Source organism: Pelodiscus sinensis, chromosome 1, assembly GCF_052426305.1.
Source record: "Pelodiscus sinensis isolate ZL-2025 chromosome 1, ASM5242630v1, whole genome shotgun sequence".
Classification (NCBI taxonomy): Eukaryota; Metazoa; Chordata; order Testudines; family Trionychidae; genus Pelodiscus; species Pelodiscus sinensis.
In genome coordinates this window covers 122,494,789-122,521,499 of record NC_143052.1, presented here as the reverse complement: position 1 = coordinate 122,521,499, position 26,711 = coordinate 122,494,789, and the positions used below count along the sequence as shown (strand labels likewise).

General features: G+C 41.7%; 1 protein-coding gene and 1 long non-coding RNA gene across 8 annotated transcripts in view; one reads left to right on the top strand and one right to left on the bottom strand.

The window, feature by feature from the left end:
• The window catches only part of PACSIN2 (protein kinase C and casein kinase substrate in neurons 2), a 118,054-nt gene extending 107,939 nt beyond the window's left edge, over positions 1-10,115 (top strand). For 4 of the 5 annotated variants that reach the window (XM_075899269.2, XM_075899278.2, XM_089769945.1 and 1 more), the window contains exons 9-11: positions 689-805; positions 1,931-2,127; positions 8,382-10,115. In XM_075899269.2, the coding sequence (XP_075755384.1) occupies positions 689-805; positions 1,931-2,127; positions 8,382-8,494 (427 nt within the window). In that variant the 3' untranslated portion in view covers positions 8,495-10,115. The remainder of the gene's footprint in view (positions 1-688; positions 806-1,930; positions 2,128-8,381) is intronic. The other variant, XM_014575789.4, reaches the window with a different exon arrangement.
• Positions 1-26,711, bottom strand: part of LOC102459807 (uncharacterized) — a 51,890-nt gene that overhangs the window by 23,249 nt on the left and 1,930 nt on the right. The window lies entirely within an intron of this gene.

The following is a 26,711-nucleotide window of genomic DNA, read 5'->3' as shown; positions in this document are numbered from 1 at the left end:
ATGTCTGGGAGAAACAAAGGCTAAATGGGAAAGAATGTACATTAGGTGGATATAAGGTCAGAAATTTCACTGCTCACCTATGTAAATGGAATATGGTTCTGTTGTCTCAGAACAGGACTTAGTGCTTTGCAGTATTCTATGGCTAGGGAACAAACAAGAAAGCCCTTAAATTTCAGCTTTTTGAAAGGGTTATATGCCTGCAAGTTCACAAAATACTTTTCCCCCCTCATTTTGGAGTTATTCAGCATATCTTTATCTGCCATTCAACTTGGAATTGGGGGGGAAAAAATCTGCATCAGAAATTAAACTTTCTCCTTTTTGTGAATTTAAGTAAAATGTATTCAGTCAGTTGCAAATGACAACATTAGACATGTCTGCTTTGATGGTTCATTATTGTAATAGTCATTGAAGGACCTGCTGAGCTTTCTGATAAGTCTGGAGATTTTTAAATCCTTCACATTTTTCACTGCTAAAGAAAAAGGTGCTATCCCTAAGTGTATAATATTTGTGTAGTACTTTTGGGGGGCCCTATGCTTTCCTAAGGCACCCAAGCAATGTGCTTGACTGGTGGCTACTGCCTGGAGAAGGGTAATTCTAAATAGTTCATTCTTATTGTGACACTAATTACATATACATTTGACTCCATGAGCAGATAGGGTCACCTTAATGCTTTTTCTCTCCCAAATAGCAATCTTAGTGTCCCGAGTAATACAGTGCAGTCATTACAATCAAGTTACAATCCCTTTGAAGACGAAGATGATACGGGGAGTACTGTCAGTGAAAAGGAGGACAATAAAATCAAAAAGTCGGTGAAAGAATGTTTTTTTAAATTGTTTTCACACTTGCTCTTTCTCTATCCAAGGTTTCCAATTTCGGGTTTCTACAAAGGCACCATATTGTGTAATGCATGACAGTCCTTATGGTTATATAAGCAGCATTGTAAACCTAACTTTTCTTTTTCTAACAGATTGTATATGTGGACTTAATTTCATCTGGTTTTAAACTATACTGAGGTTATTGGCAGTTGGAAACAAAACTTGCCAGTTGCTTCTTGTTCTCATTTAACTGTTCTAAAATGTGTGAAACTGCTGCTGGAGCTTTGCTGCTGTGTGTGTGCTCACCAGAAAGTCCACTTAATATTTTCTTTCCTCTTAATACCTTCTCAATTCCTGTTTCATTGAAGCAATCCTGGTGTGTCATATTATTGCATGAATGTTGTGTGTACATTCAATAGTTTCTATTTCTTTAACTATAAACAAACTACTTGCTCTAAAAGTATTGCTCTAGAGCAGTGTTTCCCAATTGGTGCTCCGTGGAACCCCAGGGTTCCGCAAAGCAAAAGTAAGGGTTCCGCGAGAACGTGGCATTGCCCTGCCCCCTCTTAAAGAGACAGTATTTTGCAGGTTTTTATGCTCAACCAATTCTGGCGGGGCTTTTTTTTTCCTTTTTTTTTTGCTTGCCAAATTTTACTCTGGGAACCCTAGGGGTTCCTTGAAATTATTTTAAGCTGAAAAGGATTCCGTGGCCAAATAAAATCAGGAAACACTGCTCTAGAGTCTAGAACGTTTCTCAACAGGTGGGTTGTGACCCATAGGAAGTCACAAAAAGCAATCAGATTACTATCTAAAGCAAAGAAAATCTTCCTTTCCCACTACCTCTGCAAGGTCAAGTGTTCTATCAATCTCTCAACATACAAATAAGATACTTATCAGTATACTTTTTATTCTTTTACAGTAAATGTAAGCAGGTTACAAAAATTTTGACTTTAGGTATTACCCAGCCTAAACATGTTAAGAAACACTACCATAGAAATACGAAACATTGCCTCTAATGTATAAACCATTAAGTTTATACTTAACTATAGGAGGCTGGTATTATTGTATTGATGTATGTAATCTCAGAGTAAAGGAAAAATTTAAATTGTTTTTAGTGTTAGCAGCTCTGAGAAAAATCAAAGCTACCCTACAGAGTGGTCCGATGAAGAGACTAGCAATCCATTTTCTTCCACTGATGCAAATGGAGAAACTAACCCATTCGATGAAGATGCCTCCTCTGCCATGGAGGTGAGAGTACGAGCACTATATGACTATGAGGGTCAAGAGCATGATGAACTCAGCTTCAAGGCTGGTAAGTTAACTTCATTCATTTAAAATATTTGTCAGAAGGGGAAACATGAGAAAATTCCTGAAGAATATGGCCTTTTCTCCTCTTTAGGGTTAAAACAAAAACTTGAATTTTTACAAAAAAAAAAAAAAAGATGCACATTACAGTAGTTTGCCTGCAAATAATCCATCCTCCTGGCTACAAAAATCTCTTCATCCTGGGAAGTGTTATGTATGACCTGCCAAGGACTCCCCAGAGCAGTTAATCCTGCTAACCCCTGGGAGGACCCAGATACAGCCCTCCACTCAAGGACTGACAAACAGTTAGTTGTTCTTTGCAAACAGTTTTTGTTTGTTAAACTACACTGTAATTGTTTACTTTAAAAGGGCAAGAGAAAACAGTGCCATATATAGTAAATAGTAAAGAACAGTTATACTGTAGTTAGAGATCATAAAGTTAAAGCAGCTTAATAGTAATGTGCTTGTGTGATTGCTACAGTGTTGTAATGTTGGCACACTCTGACCCCTTTCACGTATTCATGGGACTCCCAGTGAAAACATACACTATTTAGTGCACATGCATGGAAATGTGAAACACTAAGTATAATACAACAAAATAGAGTGAAGTCCTAAGCTAGATATAGTTACTATGCAGGATACATAGGGACCTTTCATACACATCCATAGAACTCTAGTATAATGTAGGGATGTAAACATGTAAATGGATAACCCATGAGCCTGGGCTCATGAGTTAACCTTCACGGTTGTGCGCATGCCCTGCGCCATGGGGTGGGGCAGGGGAGAGGCAGGAGCTGGTACATGTGGGAAGCCAGCTTTTACGCCACGTCTATAGCCAAATTTTCTGATCATCCCATTACATTGTGTCCTCCTATTATTATACATTGCTATTGCTGTGATTTTATTATCCTTTCATATGTCTTTCACATATTTCCAGTGGCATCCCAATCACATCTTGATGGTTTTTGGTGAATTTAGGTAATCAGGATTTCATAAAATCCTAGGGCTCGGAGAGACCTCAGGAGGTCATCAAGTCCAGCACCCTGTGCAAAGGGATAACTAAATTATCCTAGCCAGGACTCTGTCAAGCCAGGACTCAAAAGCCTCTTGGGATGGAGATTCCACAACCTCCCTAGGTAACCCATTCCAGTACCTCACCACTCTCCTAGTGAAATAGTTTTTCCTCATATCCAACCTAGATCTCCCCCACTGTAACTTGAGACCATTGCTCCTTGTTCTGTCATCTATCACTACTGAGAACAGCCTCTCTCCATCCTCTTTGGAAACTCCCTTCAGGAAGCTGAAGACTACTATCAAATCCCCCCTCACTCTTCTCTTCTGCAGACTAAACAAGCCCAAATCCCCTAGCCTCTCCTTGTAGGTCATGTGCTCCAGCCCACTAATCATTTTGATTGCCCTCTGCTGGACCCTCTCCAGTGCGTCCACATCCTTTCTATAGTAGGGGGCCCAGAACTGGACACAATACTCTAGATATGGCTTCACCAATGCCAAATAGAGGAATAATCACTTCTCTAGAGTTGTTGGAAATGTTCCTTCTAATGCACCCTAATATGCCGTTAGTCTTCTTGGCTTGAATGGCACACTGTTGACTCATATCCAGCTTCTCATCCACTGTAACTCCCAGGTTCTTTTCTTCTGAACTGCTGCTTAGCCAGTCAGTCCCCAGCCTTTAATAGTGCTTAGAATTCTTCAGTCCCAAGTGCAGGACTCTGCACTTGTCCTTGTTGAACCACATCAGATTTCTTTTGGCCCAATCCTTCAGTTTGTCTAGGAGGTCACTCTGGACCCTATCCTTACCCTACAACATATCTACCTCTCTCCCTAGCTTAGTGTCATCCACAAATTTGCTGAGGATGCAATCCATCCCCTCATCCAGGGGATGAATAAAGATGTTAAAACCAGCCCTAGAACTGATCCTTGTGGCACTCTACTTGAAACTGATCACTAGCCAGACATTGAGCTGTTAATCACTACCCATTGAGCCCAACAATCTAGCCATCTTTCCAGCCACCTTGCAGTCAGTCCATTTATCCAATCCATACTTCCTTAACTTGCTGGCAAGAATATTGAGAGACTGTATCAAAAGCTTTGCTAAAGTCAAGGTATATCACATCCACCTCCTTCCCCTTATCCACAGAGCCAGTTACCTCACTGTTGAAGGTAATCAGTTGGTCAGGCATGATTTGCCCTTGGTGAATCCATGTTGACTATTCCTGATCACTTCCCCTCTTCCAAGTGCTTCAAAAGGGATGCTTTGAGGATCCCCTCCATGATTTTACTGGGAACTGAGGTGAGGCTGATGGATCTCTAGTTCCCTGGATTGTCCTCCTTCCGTTTTAAAAGATGGTCACTACATTTGTCTTTCTCCAATCATCTGGGACCTCTCCCGATCTCCACGAGTTGTCAAAGATAATGGCCAAAGACCCTGCAAGGACATCTGCCAACTCCCTCAGTACCCTCGAATGCATTAAATCCGGACCCATCGATTTGTTTGTCTAGCTTTTCTAAATAATTTTTAACTAAGAACTTTGTCACTAAGCATCCTCACCTGTAGAAGCCATATGTAATAGAACATTTATGAGCGTCCTAATTGGTTGTAATTGCTTCCTTGTCTCTAAACTTTGTTCTATAACTTTTATAAACCCCATTGTAATTGTTATGGCTCTAGACCAGTGGTTTTCAAATGTTTTTGCCGGTGGTCTACCCCACTCAGCACACACCTTTTCAGGGGCCAGCAACCAACCACCCACGATAACAAAATGGGTGCAAGAGGGCATGGGGGATGAGGTCTGGCCAGGAGATAGGGTGCAGAAGCAGGGATGGCGGTGCAGGGCCTGGGTATGAGGGGAAATGGGGGATGCTCACCTGGCTCTGTGCCTTCCATCGGCTGTGATTCTGGCCAATGGAGCAACAGGGAAAGCCTCCATGTGAGCGGTTTCCTATGCTACTGTGTCCACCCTCCTTCCCCCACATCCTCTAGTTGAGGAGAGGGGAGCGGCAGCACACACAGTTGCTTCCTGCCTCTGCCAGCCAGATCTGGCCTGTGAGGCTTATCTTCTCTCCCCTCCCACAGTGGGAAGCTGGCACTAGTGCTCCAACCTCATGGTGGGGGGAGTGGGGGCTGGAGTTGCAAGTGCAGACTCTTCACGGGGAGGGGGAGTGCCAAGCCCACAGCCCACCTGCAAGACGGTCACAGACTACACTGAGGACCACTGTTCTAGGCTTAGTATCTTTTAAATTTTGAAATTGCAATTCTGAATTCTATTAAGTGAAGCAGTACTGCTAGGTGTGATCCACTGTATTACTGTTTTCATTTTGGAGTCCATTGTTTCATTATTGCTACTTGGTTAATCATAATTCCTATGTCTGGATCTCTTACTACTACAATAAGGTAGTTGATCAGGCAGTTATTTTTAATCCTTCCTATAATGCACACTGCCATAATCCAGTTCTAACTACGTTACCACTTATGGTACCTATTCCTTTCTCTGACTTCAAAATTCAATTTGAGGGCTGTAGTAACTCTTTCCCATATCTTTGCATTAAAAGTCCTTTCCCTTGATCATCAAATAAGATGTCATATTTGTGGGCATCATCAGTGATAAAGCATTTACTCCTATAATTCTGTGCTGTAAATTCTGTAACACTAGCAAGTCCCATTATTACCTTAATTGCTGTTTTCCTAGCTTCTGGAATTGTAAACACTCGTTTGTCTGTGATTGGCAAAGGTTCTTCTGTTTGGATGGGATTTAGACTATTTTATTGTAAGGCTTTTGCCTAAATTCGTACCACCATAGTAGAATCCCGTAGCTACAAATACCCAGAAGAGCCAAGATTAATAGAGCCACATCTTCCACCATTGAGCTTTCACTTCTGAAAGATAAATGAGGCCCTTTTCAAAACAATTGTTTTACTTTAACAGTTTAAAAATAAGTAACTCTTAGCTTTTTTGTTGTTTGCAACATTTATATTAACAGTAACTTCTTATTTTTTCCTATAGTAAATCAGTTATGCTCCATTACATGCTGCAGTTTATATCAATATCTCTATTGTGTCAGCACCTATGATACAATATTCTTCCACCCCTCTGTGCATAAGACCAAACCTAATACTCATTTGTTTTTGGCCTATGTTGATTGATAGTGGCACACTTATTGGCATCAAGAGTTGTCCCTCTGACATTTAATATGCAAAATTCTTATGAGGTGAATGGCAGTAGATTAACATCAGCATCAATATTTAAAATTTTATAAAATTGAACTTAAATCAATATAATGTAACACTCCTGCTCTAATATTGGGATTATCAAAAATAATGGGAACTAATGGCTGCCTGTTTTGGTCTAAAAATACTGGTGTCATGATCATTTTGGGGGTGGCATCTTCATCCTCCGATGCTTCCAAACCACAGAGGTTTGTGTGTTTGGGGGCATTGGAGGTTTGTCTGTGAGGGGTGCTATTCAGTTGTTGTGATGAGGGTGAGGTGAATCTGTGGTAAGTGCTGGGCATAAGGGTTTGTGTGTGGGAAGGGGTGATCCCTAAATGGACGGGAGGCAGTGTGGTGTAGTGCACAATCCAGGTCCACCTCCAAGGAGAAAGGAAGCACTAGTAGTGTAGGGCCAGGTGGGCAAGTGTGCATTTGGCAGCTACCAATTCGTGAACAGTGCCTTCTGGCTGGGCTAGGCAGAATGGGGCTGCTCCTGTCACACTATGCTTCATTGTCCCCATGGTGCCAGGCCCAGAAAAGGTTAATCTGACCCTGGTTTACATAAATAAAATAACAATTGTGGTAGTTTCTCCGTACTAGATGGTTAATTCCAAATGCTTGAGGCTTGGGCATTGAATGGCTACCCTAAAGAACTTTTTATAGATTTTGTGCAGCAGTATTAGAATGAGTGAGACTTGTATTACACTGAGCATTTGAAACATAAAAGTTTCTTGAGGAACAGCTTTATAGGACACACGAGTCAAACTAGTATGTGCCTCTTCTCTAGCTCGGATATGGCTAATCTCGTAAAAGCCTGTCATCAAGGGATTAATCTCTCCAAAATCAATTTGAGTAAATGTATGTAAATATTCTTAAATAGGATTTCCTTGCATACACATCTGCACTACAACAAAATTGACCAGGCAAAATCGAATTAGTGGCTACTGCTCATGAAAGCAAAAAGTACAGAAATTGACTTTGCAGCCCTTGAAGTCAATGAAACAGGACTGGTGGTGTGGATTCTGTTTAGAAAATTGATTTTATGCATCTGAGTTTGACCTAAATTCTCAATGTAGACCTTGACTATGACATTGGGGTGGGAGCTAATAAGTGACATAGGATATTTGAAAAGAGGCAATCACACATCTTGAGCAGCTAAAAACAAGTTTATTGGGGGCAGTCTAATACTTTATACAACAAGAATAGATAATATTCATTTATGGCTTGCAATTCAATCTCAAACCAAAATCTGACTTGCCTTTCTGATGTCACAGCCATGTATCAACTTCCAGTTGCATATCTGGGGCCAGAAGCTAAATACCAATGTCCATTATGTTTAAAGGGAAAGGTAAAAAATTAAATGAAGGGCGAAATATGGAATCATAGAATACTAGAACTGGAAGGGACCCCGAGAGGTAATCTAGTCCAGTCCCCTTGCCTCATGATAGGACCAAGCACCATCCTTGATAGAGCCTATCTAACCAACTCTTAAATATCTCCAGCGGGGTAGCCATGTTAGTCTGTAACTTTAATTAAAAAAAAAAAAAACCTTAAATGAGTGGTTATGTAGCACCGTAGAGGCAAACAAAAAATATAACTAGTATTATGAGCTTTTTGTGGGTAAAAAGTCCTTTTTTACTTGGTAGAAGTATTTATGGTTCCCAAAATTAGCCTTGACCACCCACGTTCTCTAGAAAGGTAGGAAGTTAATATTCATTTATGTAATTCTTACCGTGTTATTTTCATTTTGATATAACCAAGTATTATTGCCTTTTTGAAATGTTAGCATTATAATTCTTCACTTTTATAAAATTCCTTTCTAAGTATCTTAAAGTGCTTATTGGATGCCTTCATATCATATGTGACTGTCTATAAAAAGGGTTATATTTCAAGATCAAAGAAATGGTTAAGAGCATCTAAGAAGAATTGGTGGTAGAGGTTGGTAAAGAAGAAGGGTAGTTATCGAGGATAGAGTTTATACTAAATTTTCTGTTACTGGCAAAGTTTTGTCAGATGTGAAATTTTATTTTGCAGGGGATGAGCTAACTAAAACAGAGGATGAAGATGAGCAAGGTTGGTGCAAAGGACGTCTGGACAATGGACAAGTTGGCTTGTATCCAGCAAACTATGTAGAAGCAATCCAGTGACAAAGGATTGTGATTTGGAAGTACTATAACTTTGTAAGCCAGTATAGAACATGTTGCTCACAATAAGGAGAACTGAATGATTTACAGAATGTATATATTAATGCAAAAGGAATGATGGACTGATATTGACTTTATGATGTGTTGGAGACAAAAACTAGAACTTGCAATTTGAAAACAAATTTCCATTGTGTACAAACTGCAAAACAAAAGGATCAGATTGAAAAATATAGTACAACAAGGAAATTACTCTTTAGCTTCTTTCCTATCTAATCTGTGTTAATATAATTTTTGCATTTTCTGTTCTGGTGCCCTATCCACTCTGGGTATATGGCTATCTTGATTTTTCATTTAATCAGTTATTTTAAGTGACCTTCAGTAATTTTCAACTTGGACTTTTAAGACTGTTGATTTTCTGTTCGTTCTTAGCAATGTCTGACAGATGCAGTATTTTTTTATTTAAATCCTACCTAGGTAAGCACCTTTTTTATGCTTTGATTTATCAATTAATACTTAAATTATGACTGAATGATTCACCTGTCAAGTGAATGAGAACTTTCCATGCTGTAATGTTAATCTTTCCATGCTGTCATCATGGATTAAAGTTGTAAAACTAGTATTGTATTTAATGTCTGTTACGGAAAATTGTTTTGTAGCAGCTATATCTGCATATATTATGGTTGGATTTCTATTGCGAATGCTATTTATGCATTTTGACATTTAAATGTGAGTTTCCCAAATACACCTTAAATTGCACTCTAAAAGAAAAACAGAATATTTAAAACTATTTCAGTCATACTCTTGCTGAGAAATTTAACCTTCTGTATTAATGATATCAGTTATTTGAAAGATTAAATATGTATGAAGACTAATTTTTCAAGCAAAGGAGACTGAAAAATAGAGGCTCTTTATGTTGTGTATATGTGTATATATAATTTGATATTCAGAATTTAAAGTGTCCACTGTTAATTTTGTGAGCCTTCTGTTGATTAGATTCCGCTTAAAATCTTAAATTATATGGATATTTAAATCTGCATTATTTCCTATTGTGCAGTGTCATAGAGCCAAATATTCTGTGATTCAGACTCTCAGAAATCTAGTAAATACAACAGTATATGCTAAAACTGTATTGGTTGGTAAATTGTGGATTCAAATATAAACTAGCTTTAGTAGTCCCTGTGTGGACTATTGTAGCAGAACACTGTAAAGTCTTCTACATTTTGTTTGCAGCTACAACTCGGTCATATGTAATAGTGTCAAATAGTATATATTTGTGACATTTAAAGGCTGGGTTATACTTGTTGCAGGTTTTTGACTTTAAATCTTATCAGGTGAGTCAAAACGCTATGTTAGAAAGCTACATTGTAATCAAATTAAGAAATCTATTTTCATGTAATTGAAACACAATAGGTGTTCCTTAGCTATACAATTTGCTTTTTGAAATCATAGATATCTATTTAGTCAGTAGTTTTGAGTCGAAATGTACAAGTTTAGGAAGTGTATGTCTGCCATAAGAATTTACCATCCACAAGATAAAGACTTAGCAAAAACTGTCAAGAATTTGAGGTCTTGGTCTTTGTATTCTAAAATATTTTAGTAAAATAAAATCTGTTAATCTCTTAAATGAACCTCTGACTTATTAGTGGAAAAATTCTATGCATTTCTCTGCAACTTGAGATGGGTAACCAAAATTGATTTGAGTCTACAAAATTCATAAACTCACTCTTGATATGAACAGAAGCTGTCTCTTGGGTAAAGAAGGAAGCATGGCACCAAATTTAGATGGCATTTCCAAAAGCTTGTAATGAAACACATTTGTAGAATGGGAGAGGGTTAATTATTGTTTCAATGTAACTACATCTGTCTACAAGACAGGTGATGTCTAAGTCTGTATCAAGGTATGTGCTTGTTAAATAAAGTTAGTTCAACACATCAGGATTCAGACAGTACATTCCACAAGATCTTTCTGCCTTGCTCTGAAAATGTTTCACTCTGCTTAAAGACGCTGTCAGAAAAATGAATGTGCTGGAAGAAAAATGACAAACTTCCTTGCTATAGAACCGTCCTATGGTGGTGATTGCTTGCCTGGCAATTATGTTGGTATTGGTAACAGACTTAAAAAGCAAGTCCTGTTTTTCAACTACTTTGGACTCTTCTTTGTTATGTTACAACCAGGCAATACTGCTGAGTGGGGAAATTCAGTCTCAGATTAACTAAAATGGAAATGTCTTTCGTTTTATTTTTGCTTTTTAGTAGACCTTTGTCAGCCTGGTGCAAGAACTGTCAACTGTGCACATCTGTTTCAGAACATAGAAAAATATTAAGAATCAAGACTAAGATGTATTAGTAGAGCAATATTGGGAAATTTTATGTGACTGCTTATCATGAGGGATCTACACAGGATGGTTTACTTCCACAGCACAAAAATCCACAATCTCTAAAATGGAGATAGAATTCTCAATTATTTTTCAGTTTTTTCTTTATACTACCTTCTTACAAAATACTAATCAATGTCAGAAATATTTTGTCCTGAGGTGTGTTGTATCTTCAGGGTTTTGCAACTATGGCTAATCTGAACACTTAGAAATATTTGGTTTACTACATTTTTTACATTTAAAACCACATTTAAAATTTGAAACAGATTTTATGTGCATAAAGAGATGAGTCCAAATAACAAGTATTTACAGCAGTGAGTAGGACACAAGAGACCCTCCATCTCAGTGGAACACAAGATTGTCATAACCAAGACAATCTCCTGGGATAGAGTGGTTTTCCTAACTCCGCTTGCAGGGCATACCAGCTGAATAACATCAGTGCTTTATTTGAATGAAGAGGAATCTCACAGCTCTCAATCAATGTTGTGTGCACTTTACATGCTCTTGCTTTACATACATGTCTTTTTAATAATAGCAGTAGGGTTTTTCCTAGGTGGAAGGAAACCAGCTGAGTGTGGCAACCCTGCAGGTGAGCAACAGTAAACAAATGTCTCATGGGCTGTCCATAGAATCCCAATGGGCTGCAGGTTGCCCACCACTGATTTGCATAATTTAACATGGACTCCAGCAGAAGCAATCCTACAAAATGCCATCAAGGGGTTTCCTTTAAGGATGTGAAATTTTGATTAATCAGCTAATTGAGTAGTCAATGGAATTTCCATCAATTAGTCGATAAGGGGGCTCCCTATCTTGCTATGCCTCTCCCTTTGAAAGGTACAGGAGTTGCCCACAGCTCTTCTATATTTCAAAGGGAGGGATGCAGGAGGAACTCGCACCAGTGGGGACTGAAGCAGTCCCTGCTGGTGTGGGTTCACCTCTGTGCCTCTTCCTTTGAAATGTAGAAGAGCTGCAGGCAGCTCTTGTACATTCCAAAGGGAGAGGAGCAGCAGTGGGACTGTTTCAGTCCCCGCTTGCGCCGTTTCCCCACTGCCCTCTGCTTCCTCTGTCCCCTGTGAAGATGGTGCTGGGGGGAACTGGCTGATACAGGCAGCAAAGGTGGGGAAACATAAGCATTTGCTTATCGGGTAGTTAACTACTCGCTTACATCCCTAGTTTCCTTGTGGTTTCATGTTCATCATACTCTTGCTTGGGGGGGCCCAGTCTTATGGGGCCTTAGAGAAAGGCTGGAAGGACTTGGGCCTCAGGAGTAGGGCTCTCCCTTACCTGGAGGTCCTGTCAGTTTGCTGGATCAGAACAAAAGCCTCGAGTCATTTTAAACTCAGGTTATTTAAACCAACTGTTCTGTCTTTCTCTGCTGATCTCTAGAGAATCCAATTTGAACAACTGAAGAAACTGAATAGGTTATCAGCCAGACAATGCCCACCTCCCCTGGTGAAACGTCAAAGGACTGATAAAGGAAGTACACTAGCATATACCCCCTTCAAAAGAAGTTATTTACAGTTATATACACCAACAGTTGTATATTCAGTAAAGCAAAAGTATTAAATTTAATATAGTAAGATTTAATTAATTAAGGTTTGTCCAGGACATTGCAGGAAATTGCCATGTCATAACCACAATGATCTGTCACGGGCTGGCAACCTATGGCACGCATGGCATAAGTGATTTTCAGTGGCACTCATAGTGGGTGCTCAACCCCACCCCTCCTCTCCTGTGCAACTGCTGGAGTCCTCCTGCTACCCTGGCAGCAGATTAGGCTGCTGTGGGAAGAGGCAATGCTGTGACTCATGGCAAAGTGATGATGAATCTATGCTAGTACCCCAAGATATGTAGGAACGCTCTAAATTGCTTTTTGCATACTCGGCGGGACGCACCAACCCTGCATTGCCTCTACCACGTTCCACTGGGGTTTCACTACATAACTGAGGTACCTGGCCATGAATTTGACCATGCCCTTGGGAGGGTTGGTGGCAAGGCTGGCCCTAAGGGCGTCTGACACTGCTTCTACTTTTCATAGCTGAGTCTCCCAGTCAGGACTATGGATGATTATATCCACAAAATAGGGAGTGGCATGCTTGGTGTGGAGTTGTAGTAATTCATGCATTCGTCATTAAAACTGTTACTGGGACCCTGTGGAGTCCAAAAAGGACAGATGGTCAAGTCCAGCTTGGTCATTGGGCCTTGCCTAGCTTATCAAGTAGTTCATTGATGTGTAGGCATAATCTGGGGGTGAGGGTCAGGGCTTTCTCTCCTTGCCTCCTCCCCGCCCCCCCCAGGAAGGTGGCACTAATTCTAATCTTGCAAGAGGGGCACAAGGCTGGAGCATCAGCACTGGATCCTTGCTGCGAGGGCAGCTGGAGGGGCTAAGCTGGAGCTCCAAAAGAGCCATATTTGGCTCACCAGCCATAGGTTGCCAACCTATGATCCAACACCATATCGCAGGGGTGGGCAATAATTTTTGGTGCAGGGCCACTCCAAGAATCTGGAAAGTGGTCAAGGGCCACACTTCTGTGGAGAAGGTGCGAAGTCTAAGATGGAGGTTGGGTGCAGAAGAGTGCCCAGGGTAAGGAACTGGGGTGTAGGAGATGGTGTGTGGTCTGAGAGGATGTTTGGGAGAAGAAGGGAATTATGACCTGGGCCAAGAAATTGGGGTTCAGGGTGTTTGGGTGCAGGAGAGGATTCTGGCCTGGAGCAAGGGTGTAGGAGGGGGTACAGGGTCTGGGAGGGAGTTGTAACCAGGGGTAGGGGGTGCAGAGGGTTTGGATGGTGACCTGGGGGAGGGATTTGGGGTGTCAGGCAGGCTATGGCCGGGTAGCATTTACCTAAGTCTGCAGCACCCCCAAGGCAAGCTGGGCTCTCTGACTGCTGCAGCCTCAGATGACTTAAAACTGCAAACTGCTGTCTCTATATGGCTCTCAGCTCCTAGAGGGGAAGAGACTTGCACTGCTCCCATCCTCTAGGCCAGGGGTGGCCAACCCATTAGAGACAAAGAGCCAAAATAGTGGTGGATAGAGTGCAAAGAGCCATGTATTATATATTTATTTTTATCTATTGATCAATCAAGAGAGTACACAAAATGTAGTGATAAAAATAACATTACAGGACATTTTGGACAAAAACTAATAAAAAAGACTAATTGCTTCAGCCTGGCAAACAATAGCCATTGAATTTTCTTTAAAGAAACAGTATAAACCAGGTACATGCTGAGTCTTTTTTTTACCCCGGAATTTAAATGACATTTGTGTTGACTGCCTTATTCTGCATCCATGAAGACTTTGAGTTTAAGGTGCTTCAGGTCCCCACCCCTTGCTCTAACCCAATCTCCCTTCCACTTCTCTAGAGCTGGGCACTCCCCCCTCACTTCTAACCCAGTGGTCTCCAACCTTTTTACACCCACGATCACTTTTTAAATGTCAGGGCAAGCTAAGATCTACCCCATCCCTTTCTCATGACCCTTCCCTTCCTTGAGGCCCCGCTTTCTGTTCCCCTCCTCTCCATCATTTGCTGTCCCCAGCCCTTACTCACTTTCACTGTGTTGAAACAGGAGGTGTGGACTCTGGGGTGAGAATGAGGGATTTGGATGTGGGAAGAAGTAAGAGGTACAAGCTCTGGAGCTATGTCTACACTACTGGGTTTTTTTGTCAGAAGATATGCAAATTGCACTCATTTACATATCTTCTGCAGATCCTTTGTGCAGAAGAGGTTTTGCTGATAAAAAGCCCCGTGTAGAGGGGGCCATTTGTCAGTAAAAAAAAAAACAAAAAAAACCCCCTCTTTTGCAAGATCCCATATTCCTCAAAAATGAGGTTTACAGGATCTTGCAAAAAAGGGTTTTTTTTTCTTTTCTGAGAAATGGCCCTGTCTATACAAGGATTCTTATTGGCAAAACCTCTTCCGCAAAAAGGATTGGCAGAAGATATGCAAATCATGCTCTTATTTGCATATCTTCTGCTGAAAAAACCCAGCAGTCTGGACATAGCCTGGGAGAGAATTTGGGTGCAGGAGGAAGTGAAGGGGATGCTGGCTCAGGGAGGTGGCTCTAGGCTAGAGTGTTGGGGTTAGGTGGAGGGTTGGGGTGCTGAGCAAGCCGCAGGCTTGTGGATGTGAAGGTGCAGGAGTTTGGGTTGGCGATGTGAGAGGCTCAGGATGGGGTTCCAGTGTATGATAGAAAAATACCGGCAGCCTGGACATAGCCTGGGAGAGATCTGGGGGATCAGGTATGGGATCTGGGATATGTGTGTGCAGGAGTGTTATGAATCTGTGGCTAGCTGCCTGCCTGCGCGTGGGGTGTGTGTGTGGGGGGGGGTGGAGGGCTGTGTAGGAGTCCCAGGACTGCGCACCAGCTCCAACTTCTCAGGAAGCACACGCTTTTCCTTTGCTCCTCACGACAGCCACGTGCTTCCTGAGAAGTTGGAGCTCGCATGCAGTCCTGGGACTCCTACTCCTCTCCCCTTCCCCTCCCCACGCAGGCAGGCAGAAGGGGGGAAAGTCCCCAGCGGCACAACAGACCCGGCATTTCAGGAAGTGCACTGTCTGTTTAGGGGAGGGGAAGAGCAGCCCGCACACTTCCTGAGATGCCGGATCTGGCTTGTAGCTGCAGGACTCCCCACCATGATGCAGAAAGCTGGCATGCTACCTCCATTTTTGTTGGTGGTAGCATCAGTGCAGACTGCTTCTTGGGGGAGGAACACCTCATGATCAACTACTTATGCCCCTGCAATCAACTAGTTGATTGTGATTGATAGGTTGGTAACCACAGCTCTAATCCAAACCCCCACCTCTCCCCCAGAGCCAGGCACCCCCCCTGCCCGTGCCCTAACCTAAGCCCCCTCTCCTCCTCCCCCAGAGCCAGGCACCCACCAGACCCAATTCCCCTCACCTTCCCTTCCCCAGAGCCAGGCACCCGCCCCACCCCCAACCCAATCGCCCTCCCCTCTTCTTCCCCGTGCAGCTGTGTGCCTGAGGGTCCCAGTAGGGTGGTCCCGTGGCTTGACTAACTTATTGCATAGAATATTTGGCAGAAGTTTCTTCTCGTTCAAACTTTTTTTCATTGGCAGACCTAACAGCAGTCAATGTACAGTCATGTCAAAATATCATGGATTTGCTGAATATATCTTAAATAATCATAACTGGTGACCAATCTAAGCATCACAGATTCTGCTTCTGATCTAAGAGATGGCAATGAAACAGTTAATGTATTAGAGTCACTGGAAATGGACTTTTTAAACTTCTTTTGGCCTAGAGAATAGATACTCTGGTTCTGGAATGTAAATAAGCATCTATAACTTAGTTGCTATAGTAAATTGGGTCCTTAATGTGTTGACATCTGTCTGTTCACCCACTAGTGTTGTGTATACTTGCTCTTGCTATGAGCTAAAGTTCCTTTGGGTTTGATTCATCCTTAGTGAGATAAGAATCTCCACAGGACTCAAACAACCTGGATTCTACTGAGCAAACAAGCTTGTTGTTTTCCCCTTGGTGTGGTTATGAGTTGCTACTTATCCTGGCACTCATGTGCTGCTTGACATGTTTTTGCTGTTGCTTCAGTCTTCCTACTGTTTTCTCAAAGTCAAATAGACAAATTCAGTGCTGTTATGCTTAGCAACCAAGCCCACTACCTACCATGAGTTTCAGAGGGGTAGCTGAGTTAGTCTGTAACAGGAAAAACTTAAAAAACAACAAATAGTCTGGTAGCACTTTAAGGACTAACAAAACATGTAGATGGTGGTATGAGCTTTCATCGGCACAGCCCACTTTGAGCAGTGGTTCTCATTCTTCATTGCACCATGACTCCCTTCTGACAACAAAAATGACTACATAACCTGAGGGAGGGGGGCAGTGCCTGAGCATCACCCTCCTGAGCTGAAGCCCTTGGGCTTTGGCGTTAGCCTCAGGAGTGGGGCATAGCTTTGGCTTCAGCCTCTGGCCTCAGCATATCTAACATGGTCTTGGCAACCCACAATTTAAGTACTGCTGAGGCAGCAAGTGAAGCCTTCTGAGTATTAAATACAAAGGTGGTGGTGGTGGTGGCAAACAGTGAGTGGTAAATACTGCTTTCTGTGGGCTTTCACAAAGTGTGGGGTGGGTTTATAGATTCCCATTTTGCACAGACTGGATGCTGTCTCGTGATATTTTTGCCTTCTGTAAATTTTAATCTGGTTTTCTCCAATGAGCTCCTAGAGAGCAGATGTCCCCATTGCCATAGGTATTGACTGGCAATTTCATGGGCAGCTCAGCAGAGACCAAAAGTTGAACGAATATAGAGGAATTCCATTATAGAGCAAGTGTGTAGTTTTTCTATGCCAAGGGTTTGGTAGATAATTGGGGAAGCTTTCACTGTTGTTTTCAGTGGTGTGCTTCTTATGTGAAGAGGATTTCCTTTTAAAAAACTGACAATGTATTACAAAATTCATTCAATTTAGAAAAAAAATAAACACATGCTGAGGAAGATGACATATTTGTATAGCCTCTACCAGTGACAAAAGCAAGAATAGGCCAAGAGGTAATCTTCAGTAAAGAAGCAGAGGAAGAGTTCCCAAAGATTGTTGGTGTTTTTAAAATGGTATTAGTTGTTTTTCTCTCATTAGCACTAAATTAAAACATTGCTGCAATGTTATACACATAGCAATGTCGCCTATTTGGAATGAATGCTGCCAACTAAAATACTTTATTTTTATTGAAAAATGAACAATTATAACAGCTTAGTTTAACAGATCTAAACACTTTCTTACAAATCAATTTTTTCACTATTTAAGTTGCCTGGCTGCCTCTTGGATTTCATTCTGCTTGGATGATGAAATCACATTAATCTACTAAATTGTTGTCATTTTCAGATTTTCAGGTACAATATTGCAGTTTTTGCAAACTCAGAAGAAAATATTTAAATCCTTCTCTCCCATGTAAGCCCCAAAAAACAACCTTCCTTTACAAATATTAACATGAAACATCACAAACTATTTTTTTGAGAAAGAGGAGGTTACTCACCTTGCTATAACTGATGTTCTTCAAGATGAGTGTCCCTGGGGTGCTCTACAGTAGGTGCAGGTGCGTCCCAGCACAGATTCTTGATAGTGCATTGGGGGCCACGCATATGGTGCACAGGTCCCTCCCACCCCCGGCACCATCGTGCATGTGTGGCCACCCTCCCCTCAGTTCCTCCTCTATCCGGAACCCGGTGTAGCAGAAAATCGCTGCTTTTTTTTTTTCTGAAATAGAGGGGAGGGTGGGAGGGTAGTGGAGCACCAATGGGGATGCTCATCTAGAAGAATGTCAGTTACAGCAAGGTGAGTAACCCCTTCTTCTTTGAGAGATGTCCCTGGGGGTGCTCCACAGTCAGTGACTGCAAAGCAATTTGTGTTATGAAGGTAGGGACTTTGGATCAGGCAGGTAACCTGTCTGCAATACAGCTTTTGCTACTCTTGTGCAGTAAAGAGGGCTGGAGGAAAGTGCAGAGTGCTTAGCAAAAGTTTGTTCTGATATCCATATAGCATCAGCACATAAATCATCGATGGGAACCTTCCTCAGGTAAGATCCAAGGTGACGACTGCTCTTGTAGAGTGTGTCTGGAAAAAGGTAGGTGGTGATAGATGATTGAGCGAGTAGCGTATGGTGATGCAGTCAGAGATCCAATGAGATAGTCTTTGGGATGATAGGTGGCTTCCCTTGTTGCATTCTGCAATGGAGAAAGTCGTGGAAATGATCTAAAGGATTTTGTTCTGTGGATGTAGAAGTTGACTGCCCTGTGGACATCAAGGTTATGCATCTGCCTCGAAGGTGTTGGTATGAGGCTTTGGGACGAAGACAGGTAAGTGTATCATTTGGTTGAGGTGAAAGAGGGAGTGCACCTTTGGTAAGAACTTGGGGTGCATCTGTTAAGAGACTTTGTCCTTAAAAAAGATGGGGAACGGTGGGTCCACCATTAGGGCGGCCATCTCACCTACTCTACGTGCTGATGTTATTGCAACTAGGAATGCCGTTTTTAGCGTTAAGTGGAAAAGAGATATGTGGCTATGGGTTCAAATGGGGGTTTCATGAGTATTGTCCATATATATTCTGACATGGGTTCCACTGATGTGAGGAAGAAAGTACTGGCATGCAAGCCAAACAGCCCTGAGTTCGAAGACATTGATGTGCAGTGTTCTTTCTGTTGGAGTCCATAGGCCCGGGGTTGTGAGTTCTTTCACGTGCGCTCCCCAAGCGATGAGAGAGGCGTCTGTGGCAATAACTACTGTGGGTTCTGGGGTTTGAAAGGGTATGCCCCTGCATAGATTGTACAGTTTTGTCCACCATAGTAATGATCTCTTTACTATTTCGGGGACTGACAGTGTTTTGGTCATTGGCTGCAGGTGGGTAGTAGGTGAATCTGAGCTATCCCTGAATACACCTCATGAATGGACAGGCATTGGGGACCAAGGGGTTGCAAGACGCTATGTGACCCAAGAGTTGTAGATAGTCGTGGGCTGTGACAAGTGTATTACACAGAGTGAATGAGCTAATTGGCTGATCCTGAAGAACCTACTGGGAGGTAGGGAGGCCATGGCTGAGGTGGAGTCGAGACGAGTGGGTGTAAGGACTAATTTATTCTCATTTATCAGAAGTCCTAATGATTGGAAACAAAGTTGTACCAGATGGATACACCGGTAAGAGTTGTGCCTTGTTCTTGCCTTGATGAGGCAATTGTCAAGGTACAGATAAATGGTGGCACCACGTTTCCTGAGGTGGGCCATGACCACTGCTAACATCTTGGAGAAGGGCTGTCTGTGATATTGCCTGACCCTCTGTGATGACTGCTCTAAACTGCACCTTTTTAGTGTCTAGTATATTGTCAATAAAAGTGTTAAGCTTTGCATAATTATTGAAATTGTATTTGTTGAGTAATGCTGCATAGTTGGCCACTCTCATTTGCAGCATGGCTAATGTGTACACTTTTTTACCAAATGTGTCAAGTCTCTTATTATCCTTGTTGGATGGTGTGGAGTGGTTTTTTTGTTGCTTATTTCTTTGCTGAGCTGCGTCCACTACTGGGGAGTTCGGTGGTGGATGAGTGAAGAGAAATTCTGACTCCTTAGGTGGGGACGTAATACTCGCAGACTGCCTTTTTACAGGTGGGAAGGATTGAGGCAGGGGTTTGCCACAGAGTTTTGGCTGGCTCCAGTATGGCTGAGTTAATTGGCAAGGCAATTTTTGAAGAAGGCATCGCCTGAAGGATATTTGTGAGTTCATGTTGCATGTCCTGTACTTCCTCCATGTCAATCTTCAAATTGGCTGCAACTTGCTTTAAAAGGTCCTGAAAAGAGTCCTCGGTGGTTGCCAAGAGTGGTGGCCTGACAGCTTTGTCCATCACAGATGGTGAGCTTGTGTCAAGTAATGCCTCTGGATCCAAGTTCAGAGAATGATATTCATCAATTTCATTTTGTCCCCTCTTAACTGGAAGGGATTGGGTTGGGGAGAAAGTGCTTTTGCAGTATGCTTCGTCTTATATGGTCTCTTCTTGTGGCGTTGAGGCCATGGGCTCCAAAACTGCCATTGATGTGGGTAGGGAATGGGTGGTGGCATTCATGGATATGGGCCCTAGGGGGCCATGGCTGTGTTGGTATAGTCAGGAACATCAGAATGAAATGAGCGTCCCGATGCCTTTGTGTGTGGGGATAGCTGTGGGGTGAGAACCCCTGGATCCTCATCATCGTCAGTTGATAATACAGTAGACGATTATGTGTATTTGGATCGTGGTGAATAAGATAGTTTGTCAGTACTTAAAAATGGGGAGTTCAAAGTTGAGGAGACCACAAGGTCTCCGTGATTCAGATAGGTGATGGTAGGAGTGTGCGGCCCCCAATGCGCTGCTATCAAGAATCCGCTCTGAGGTACTGCGATGCACCTGCACTTACTGTGGAGCACCCTCAGGGACATCTCTTGATGAAGAACTCTACATTATGTAGTATATTATTTCAGTGAGGTTTTACCAGCAAATGATTTTTGTAGTGAAATTTGTTGATGTCATCTTTAATTTTTATTCAGAAATATTAAAATGAAAAAGTATAATCTAGGTCTTTAATTCTTCTGATAGAATTATTGCCTTACCTTAGACCTTAAGCAGCACCTGCTTCAGTGCTGCTGATATACTGAGCAGTCTAATTCCTCCACTGATTACAATCACTAGCTATTTGTGGTAAATTTTTACTAGGGATGTCTACATGTACTTGACTATACAATTTTACCTAAATAATCTTGTCAATTACATGCATTTTCTCCCCAGCACTGGCTCTGTGGTGCTACCTCTCCCCCGCATGCTGCTGCATTGGGGTGGGGAATAGGGGAGGCTGCTGCAAAGCTGCCTCTGTCTGTGGCGGCCCCAAGCATCCTGTGGACAAAACTGTTCCACTTCCCACAGAGCAGCCTCCGTTCACGATGAGCCTGGGCCCATAACAGGCAGAGGCTGCTTTGTAGCAGCAGCCCCTATATCAGAGGTGGCAACACGGGGCAGAAGGCAGCTGGTCTCTGTGGGGAGCTGGTTTTTAAACTGGCTCCCCTCCTGGGCCTGGTTTCCCATGCCATTCCATGCTGCTGTCTCTCTTACAGAAGCAGTAGCTTGCGGTGGCAGGGGACTCCCCAGGAGTGGGGCTGGGAATGCACTAGCTGCTGGTCCTGCACCTAGGGACTATCAAATAGTCATGTAACCTCAAAGATTTCATGTGGTTATTCGACTATTCAATTACTTGATATTTTACATCCCTAATTTTTATATAATCTCAAATGTAGAGCGAAACTGTATTTTGATACTTACCTATGAGGTCATGAACATGTTGACAAATCATTCACATTGATATCCATCCTCAGTGTTGCTGCAGATTCACTGTAGGGAAACTGAGCTGTTGGAACTTTCAGCCGTAATTAATCAAATAAACCCTGAAATCACATTACTGACAATGGAGTAGAAACCAGTGTATATTATTAGTAATCTTTGCAAATTGCTATGTGAATTCTGATTTTACATTAAAACTAGTGAAATTTTTAGAAGTAGGTAAAATTCACAAAGTAGACAATACTTATACTAAAAAGTAATCATTAGGTTTAATGCCACACAGATATATCTCTTCACTTATAAACAAGTAGTGTGTGGCACCTTGGAGGCTAACAAAAAATACAGAAAATTGTAAGCTTTTGTGGGTAAAACACACTTCATCTGAAGTTTTGTTTTGAAGGGCTGAAGTTTTACTCACAAAAGTCCATGCTTCTCTATATATTTTTGTTAGTCCCTAAGGTGCCACATGACTACTCATTTTTAAAGTTACTAACATGGCTACCCCTCTTAGTCTCTTTACTTATGTTACTATGCCTGAGGGCTGGATTCCTTGACCTCTTCCCTCCCTGTGGGTCAAGTATTTTTTATCTTTAGAACAGCAGCAGTCCAGGTGCCAGAACAAGCTTTTATACGCTACTGCCAGACTGCTCCAATTTTGAACTGGAAGAGCTGCTGGCTGTGGTGAAAGTGGTATTCAGCTTCTGTGCAAGTGTTCAGCTCCTCTTGGGTTGAGCTCTCAGTACCTGACCTTACTCCTTGTAGTTATAAGTAAGGCTAACTATGGTAAGTGTTGCTGCTGGAACGATGTACATTTGAAATACTTTAATTCTAAGAGGTTACTTGCAATTATACAGCACCACAAGCATGCATTATGCTTTACTGAGAAACTAGAAATTACAGATCCTGTGCCTGAGAAGTTTACAGTCTAATCTGAGTCCTGATCCTATGAACTGTTGTGTGTGACTAGTCTTCTCTGCCAGTGCAGCGTTCTATTGACTTCAGTGAGGTACTATCTAGGCAAGGACACCATTCACAGGGGCCAGGGCAGGGCAGTAGCCCCGTTATGAGTTTCATACTTGAGGTCTGCTTAAAGCTGCATGCCCTGACTTAAGAGGCAGTTCTTAAATGCAAGAGTTTGAGCTGCTCCCAGTTTTGCCTTTGGGGTAGGGAGTTTATTAAAAAGAGGAAGGCAGGGTGATTAATAAAAATAAAAGGCTGGGCATTCAGGCAATTGAAGGCTTGTTGCATCATCATGAAAACATTGCTCCACTTAAAAAGGGGGGGGGGGAGAATAGGAATGAGTGTTGTGATGTTGGGATTTCCATTTGGGCTACTGTGTTAAACTTACAAATGTTCTTGAAAAAGGGGTGAACAGGGACTAATTCAAAGCTGACTGCAAAGAGCTACAAAGGGATTTCATGAAATTGGGTAATTGGGCAACACAAAGATGGATGGAATTCAGTATTAAGTGCAAAGTAATGGACATGGAAAAACATAATCCTAACTATAGATACAAAATAGCTGTTACCACTCAAGAAAGAAATCTTGGAATCATTGTGAATAGTTCCCTGAAAACATCTGTTCAATGTACAGTGGCAGTCTAAAAACTAAAAAGCTAACAGAATATCAGGAAAGGAACAAATAAGACAAAATACCATATTGCCGCTACATAAAGTCATTGTATGCCCATATATTGAATACTGTATGCAGATCTGGTCAACCCATCTAAAGATATATATATTGTATATGGAAAAGGTGCAGAAAGGGCAACAGAAATTATTAGGGATATGAGGAGAGATTAATAAGACTGGCACTTTTCATCTGGGAAAATAAGAGACTAAAGGGTGGGAGGATATGTTAGAGGTATAGAAAACCATGAATGGTGTGGAAAAATAGAATAAGGAAATGTTATTTATTCCTTAACTAACATAACACAAGAAGCTGACCCAATTAAATGTATAGGCAGCAGATTTAAAAGAAACAAAATACATTATTTTTGTCACAATGAACTTGTGGAACTCTTTGCCAGGAGATGGTGGAAAAGTCCAAACTATAAAAGGGTTCCAGTAAGAACAAAATAAGTTCAAGGAAGACAGGTCCATCAATAGCTACTAGCCAGAATTGGCAGGGATGGTGTCCCTAGCTTCTGTTTGCCAAAAGCTGGGAACGGGCGACGGGATAGATCAGGATGACTGTCTCTTCTGATGATTCCTTCTGAAGCATCTGGCATTGGCCACTGTTAGAAGATAGGATACTGAGCTAGAAGGATCTTTTGTCTGACCCAATACAGCCATTCTGATGTTCTTACATAGAAATGAAATGTATCCGCCTCCTTGCTGTAACCCACTAGACCCCACTTCCCTTCCAGAGCTGAGAGCGCACCCAGGAGTCCTGACTGTCTGTCTCTCTCCACAGAGTTAGTAACAAAGTAAGATTATACATTAATATGTTAAGACTAATCATCAGTGTCCCTTAAGTGACTTGCCACAAGATGTCAGAATATATTAGCGTTAGAGCTGAGTGGTCTAATACTTATTTTTCTTTCTTTTATATAGGAATAAAATACTGTGCTCCTGTCAGCTAACTGCTAAGTTGTCTGCCAAAAAATGTAGTTTTCCAGTACCTTGGTAGCCCCTGGATAGAGATGATATATCCGGGAGGGGAGGGGGATGAATCAGGATGGTTCCTGCCTTCCCCATTTGGTGCTTGGCTTGTACGGAGCATGCTCAGTAACACTCCTGAAGCCCCAGTCTGCCTCCCCATCACGGCATGCAAGTTCCCCCCACCCCCGCACACACTGAAATCTGTCTGGGCATATATCTACTTGTATGGAACAATTTTCAGCCTCAAGGTGTTAAGTTGTAGCGCTACCATGAATGGCAATAAAATAGCAGAGTGGGGAGGGATGCAGCAGTGAAAGCATGCTGTGGTTATTGTTATGCCTATATCCTGTGAGATTCAGTTTGGGATTTTTAGATATCTAGATTAAAATGTCTCATGTCCAGAATGAAGGTTGTGGTGATAACTAGTGAAAGGTAGGCTGAAAGATGCCTTTCCTTTTGTTTTGCATTAATTTTTTTGCCCTCTATTCTTTAGATCAGGTAATTCAGTTCCAACTCAATTCTTGCACTTTTCAGTGCTTGAATTGGCTGTCCTTGAGACAGCACTACATTTCTGTTATTGACTTTATCTAGCTTTATCTGGTGGGATGGAACTTTGCCATTTTTTTTGTATTTTACTCTGTTTTTATATCCTTGTTTTGTTCTGTTTCTTGTGTATTTTTTAATTTTTTTTAGCTTTACAGATTCTGGATTAAATTATTATTATTCAATATATAATAAGGATACACCAATCATAAATCAGCACAGAAATCAGCACAAATGTTTTAATTATATTAAAACTCAGTAACGTTCAAAATACTGCTTAACTCATTAAACAGTACAACGTAAGGGCAATAGTTTTTGGAAATTATACACTATTAATCTGATAATACTACCTTGGAACATAATTAATTCACCCAGTTTAATTCTTCAAGCAAAAACTCTGTAGTCCTCAGTAGGAAATGTATGTGAAGACATCAGGATGTAATACTTCTAGAAATAGTCTGCTTGTACAAGTGCAGAAAGGCTGGGATAACAAAATAATTGTGTGCATGGACTAAGTTTCATTACAGCTGGTTTGATCAGAAACTATTGGTACAAAGGCAGCAAGAAAGTAATGTTGCTAAATGGATTATTTTATTCATTCATGTGTAATGCTGAACATAAGGCTGTTCTGTTCCATTGGCTAAAGTATATGCTAAAATGTGTTTATAGTGGTTAACTAAAATATTATTAGTTATATGTGACTAATACATATTTTGCATTTGCTATAAATTATATCAATGATTACATTCTCTCATTCCCTGCACACTGCCCAACTAATTGGATTTTGGGTTTTAAGTGGTGACAGTCACACCCTAACCCAATGGCATGCTGTAGTTAGCTGGAATAACATCTGCAGAGAGGTTACAAGATTGAACAGTGGCTTTTCTGCTCTTCATTTCTCCAATGCAAGGGAATTTGGATCAGTGTATTGTCGTCAAGGTGGATCCCAGCTCCAATCAAAATGGTCTCCTTCACAGCTAACTACTTAGGTCCAATAGCATATACTAAGCTATCGCTCTCTGACGTATCTCCAAAAGATAAAACCCCTTGTTAAACTATGTCAAGGCACATACGTGTGTTAAACTGAAGTAGTGCACATTATAGTCAGAAAACAATGTCATTGTACATGTGCTATGTTTATATATGTAATTTTATTATCTATATGCTACATTTAATCAAATAAATCTGTTATCTTTAGTAACAACTATCCATGCCAATTATGAAATTTAAAGAGATTGGTGTTCAATGCCCTAAAAATGGAAATATTACAACCCATGAGGCTTCCTCCCACCATCAGATCTTACCTGTACCTTCTTCCCTCCCAATTCCCAAGCAGGTGCTAGGATAGTTTGCATGAAACTCAGGAGCTTGGTACCAAACAGAAGCAAAAGTGCTGGAATCTCCCTTGAAATTATAGGAAGCTCTACCTCAACCTGCTCTGTGTTCCTCATCTTCATCACTTACTCATAAGTTGAGGCCTACCAAATTCAGAGTCCACTTTGGCCAATATCAAGGGGGGGGGGGGGGAGGATATTGACATTTACATCTGAAGTGTCATGAGGATGTAACCCTAACTCTCCTGAACCAAGCGAGAGTCAAAATGCAGGAGGGTAGCCAGGCTATTGTGTGAATGCAGCCCTTACTTGTCCTGCTTTAGGCAGCAGTACTTTCTTCAGAGCTGGGCAGCCATACAGGAAAGCTGCTGCCTGGGGGCACTTAACTGTAAAGTCAGGGCCACTGCCAGCAGCCGGGCAGAAGCAAGGATTGCAGGGCATGGAGGATGGGAAAGTTACCATATATCTCTTTTCCCAACAGCCTCCTAGCAAGGGATGTTGATAGCTGTACCTGGCAGGGATTCCTGGAGGTGGGTGTGACCT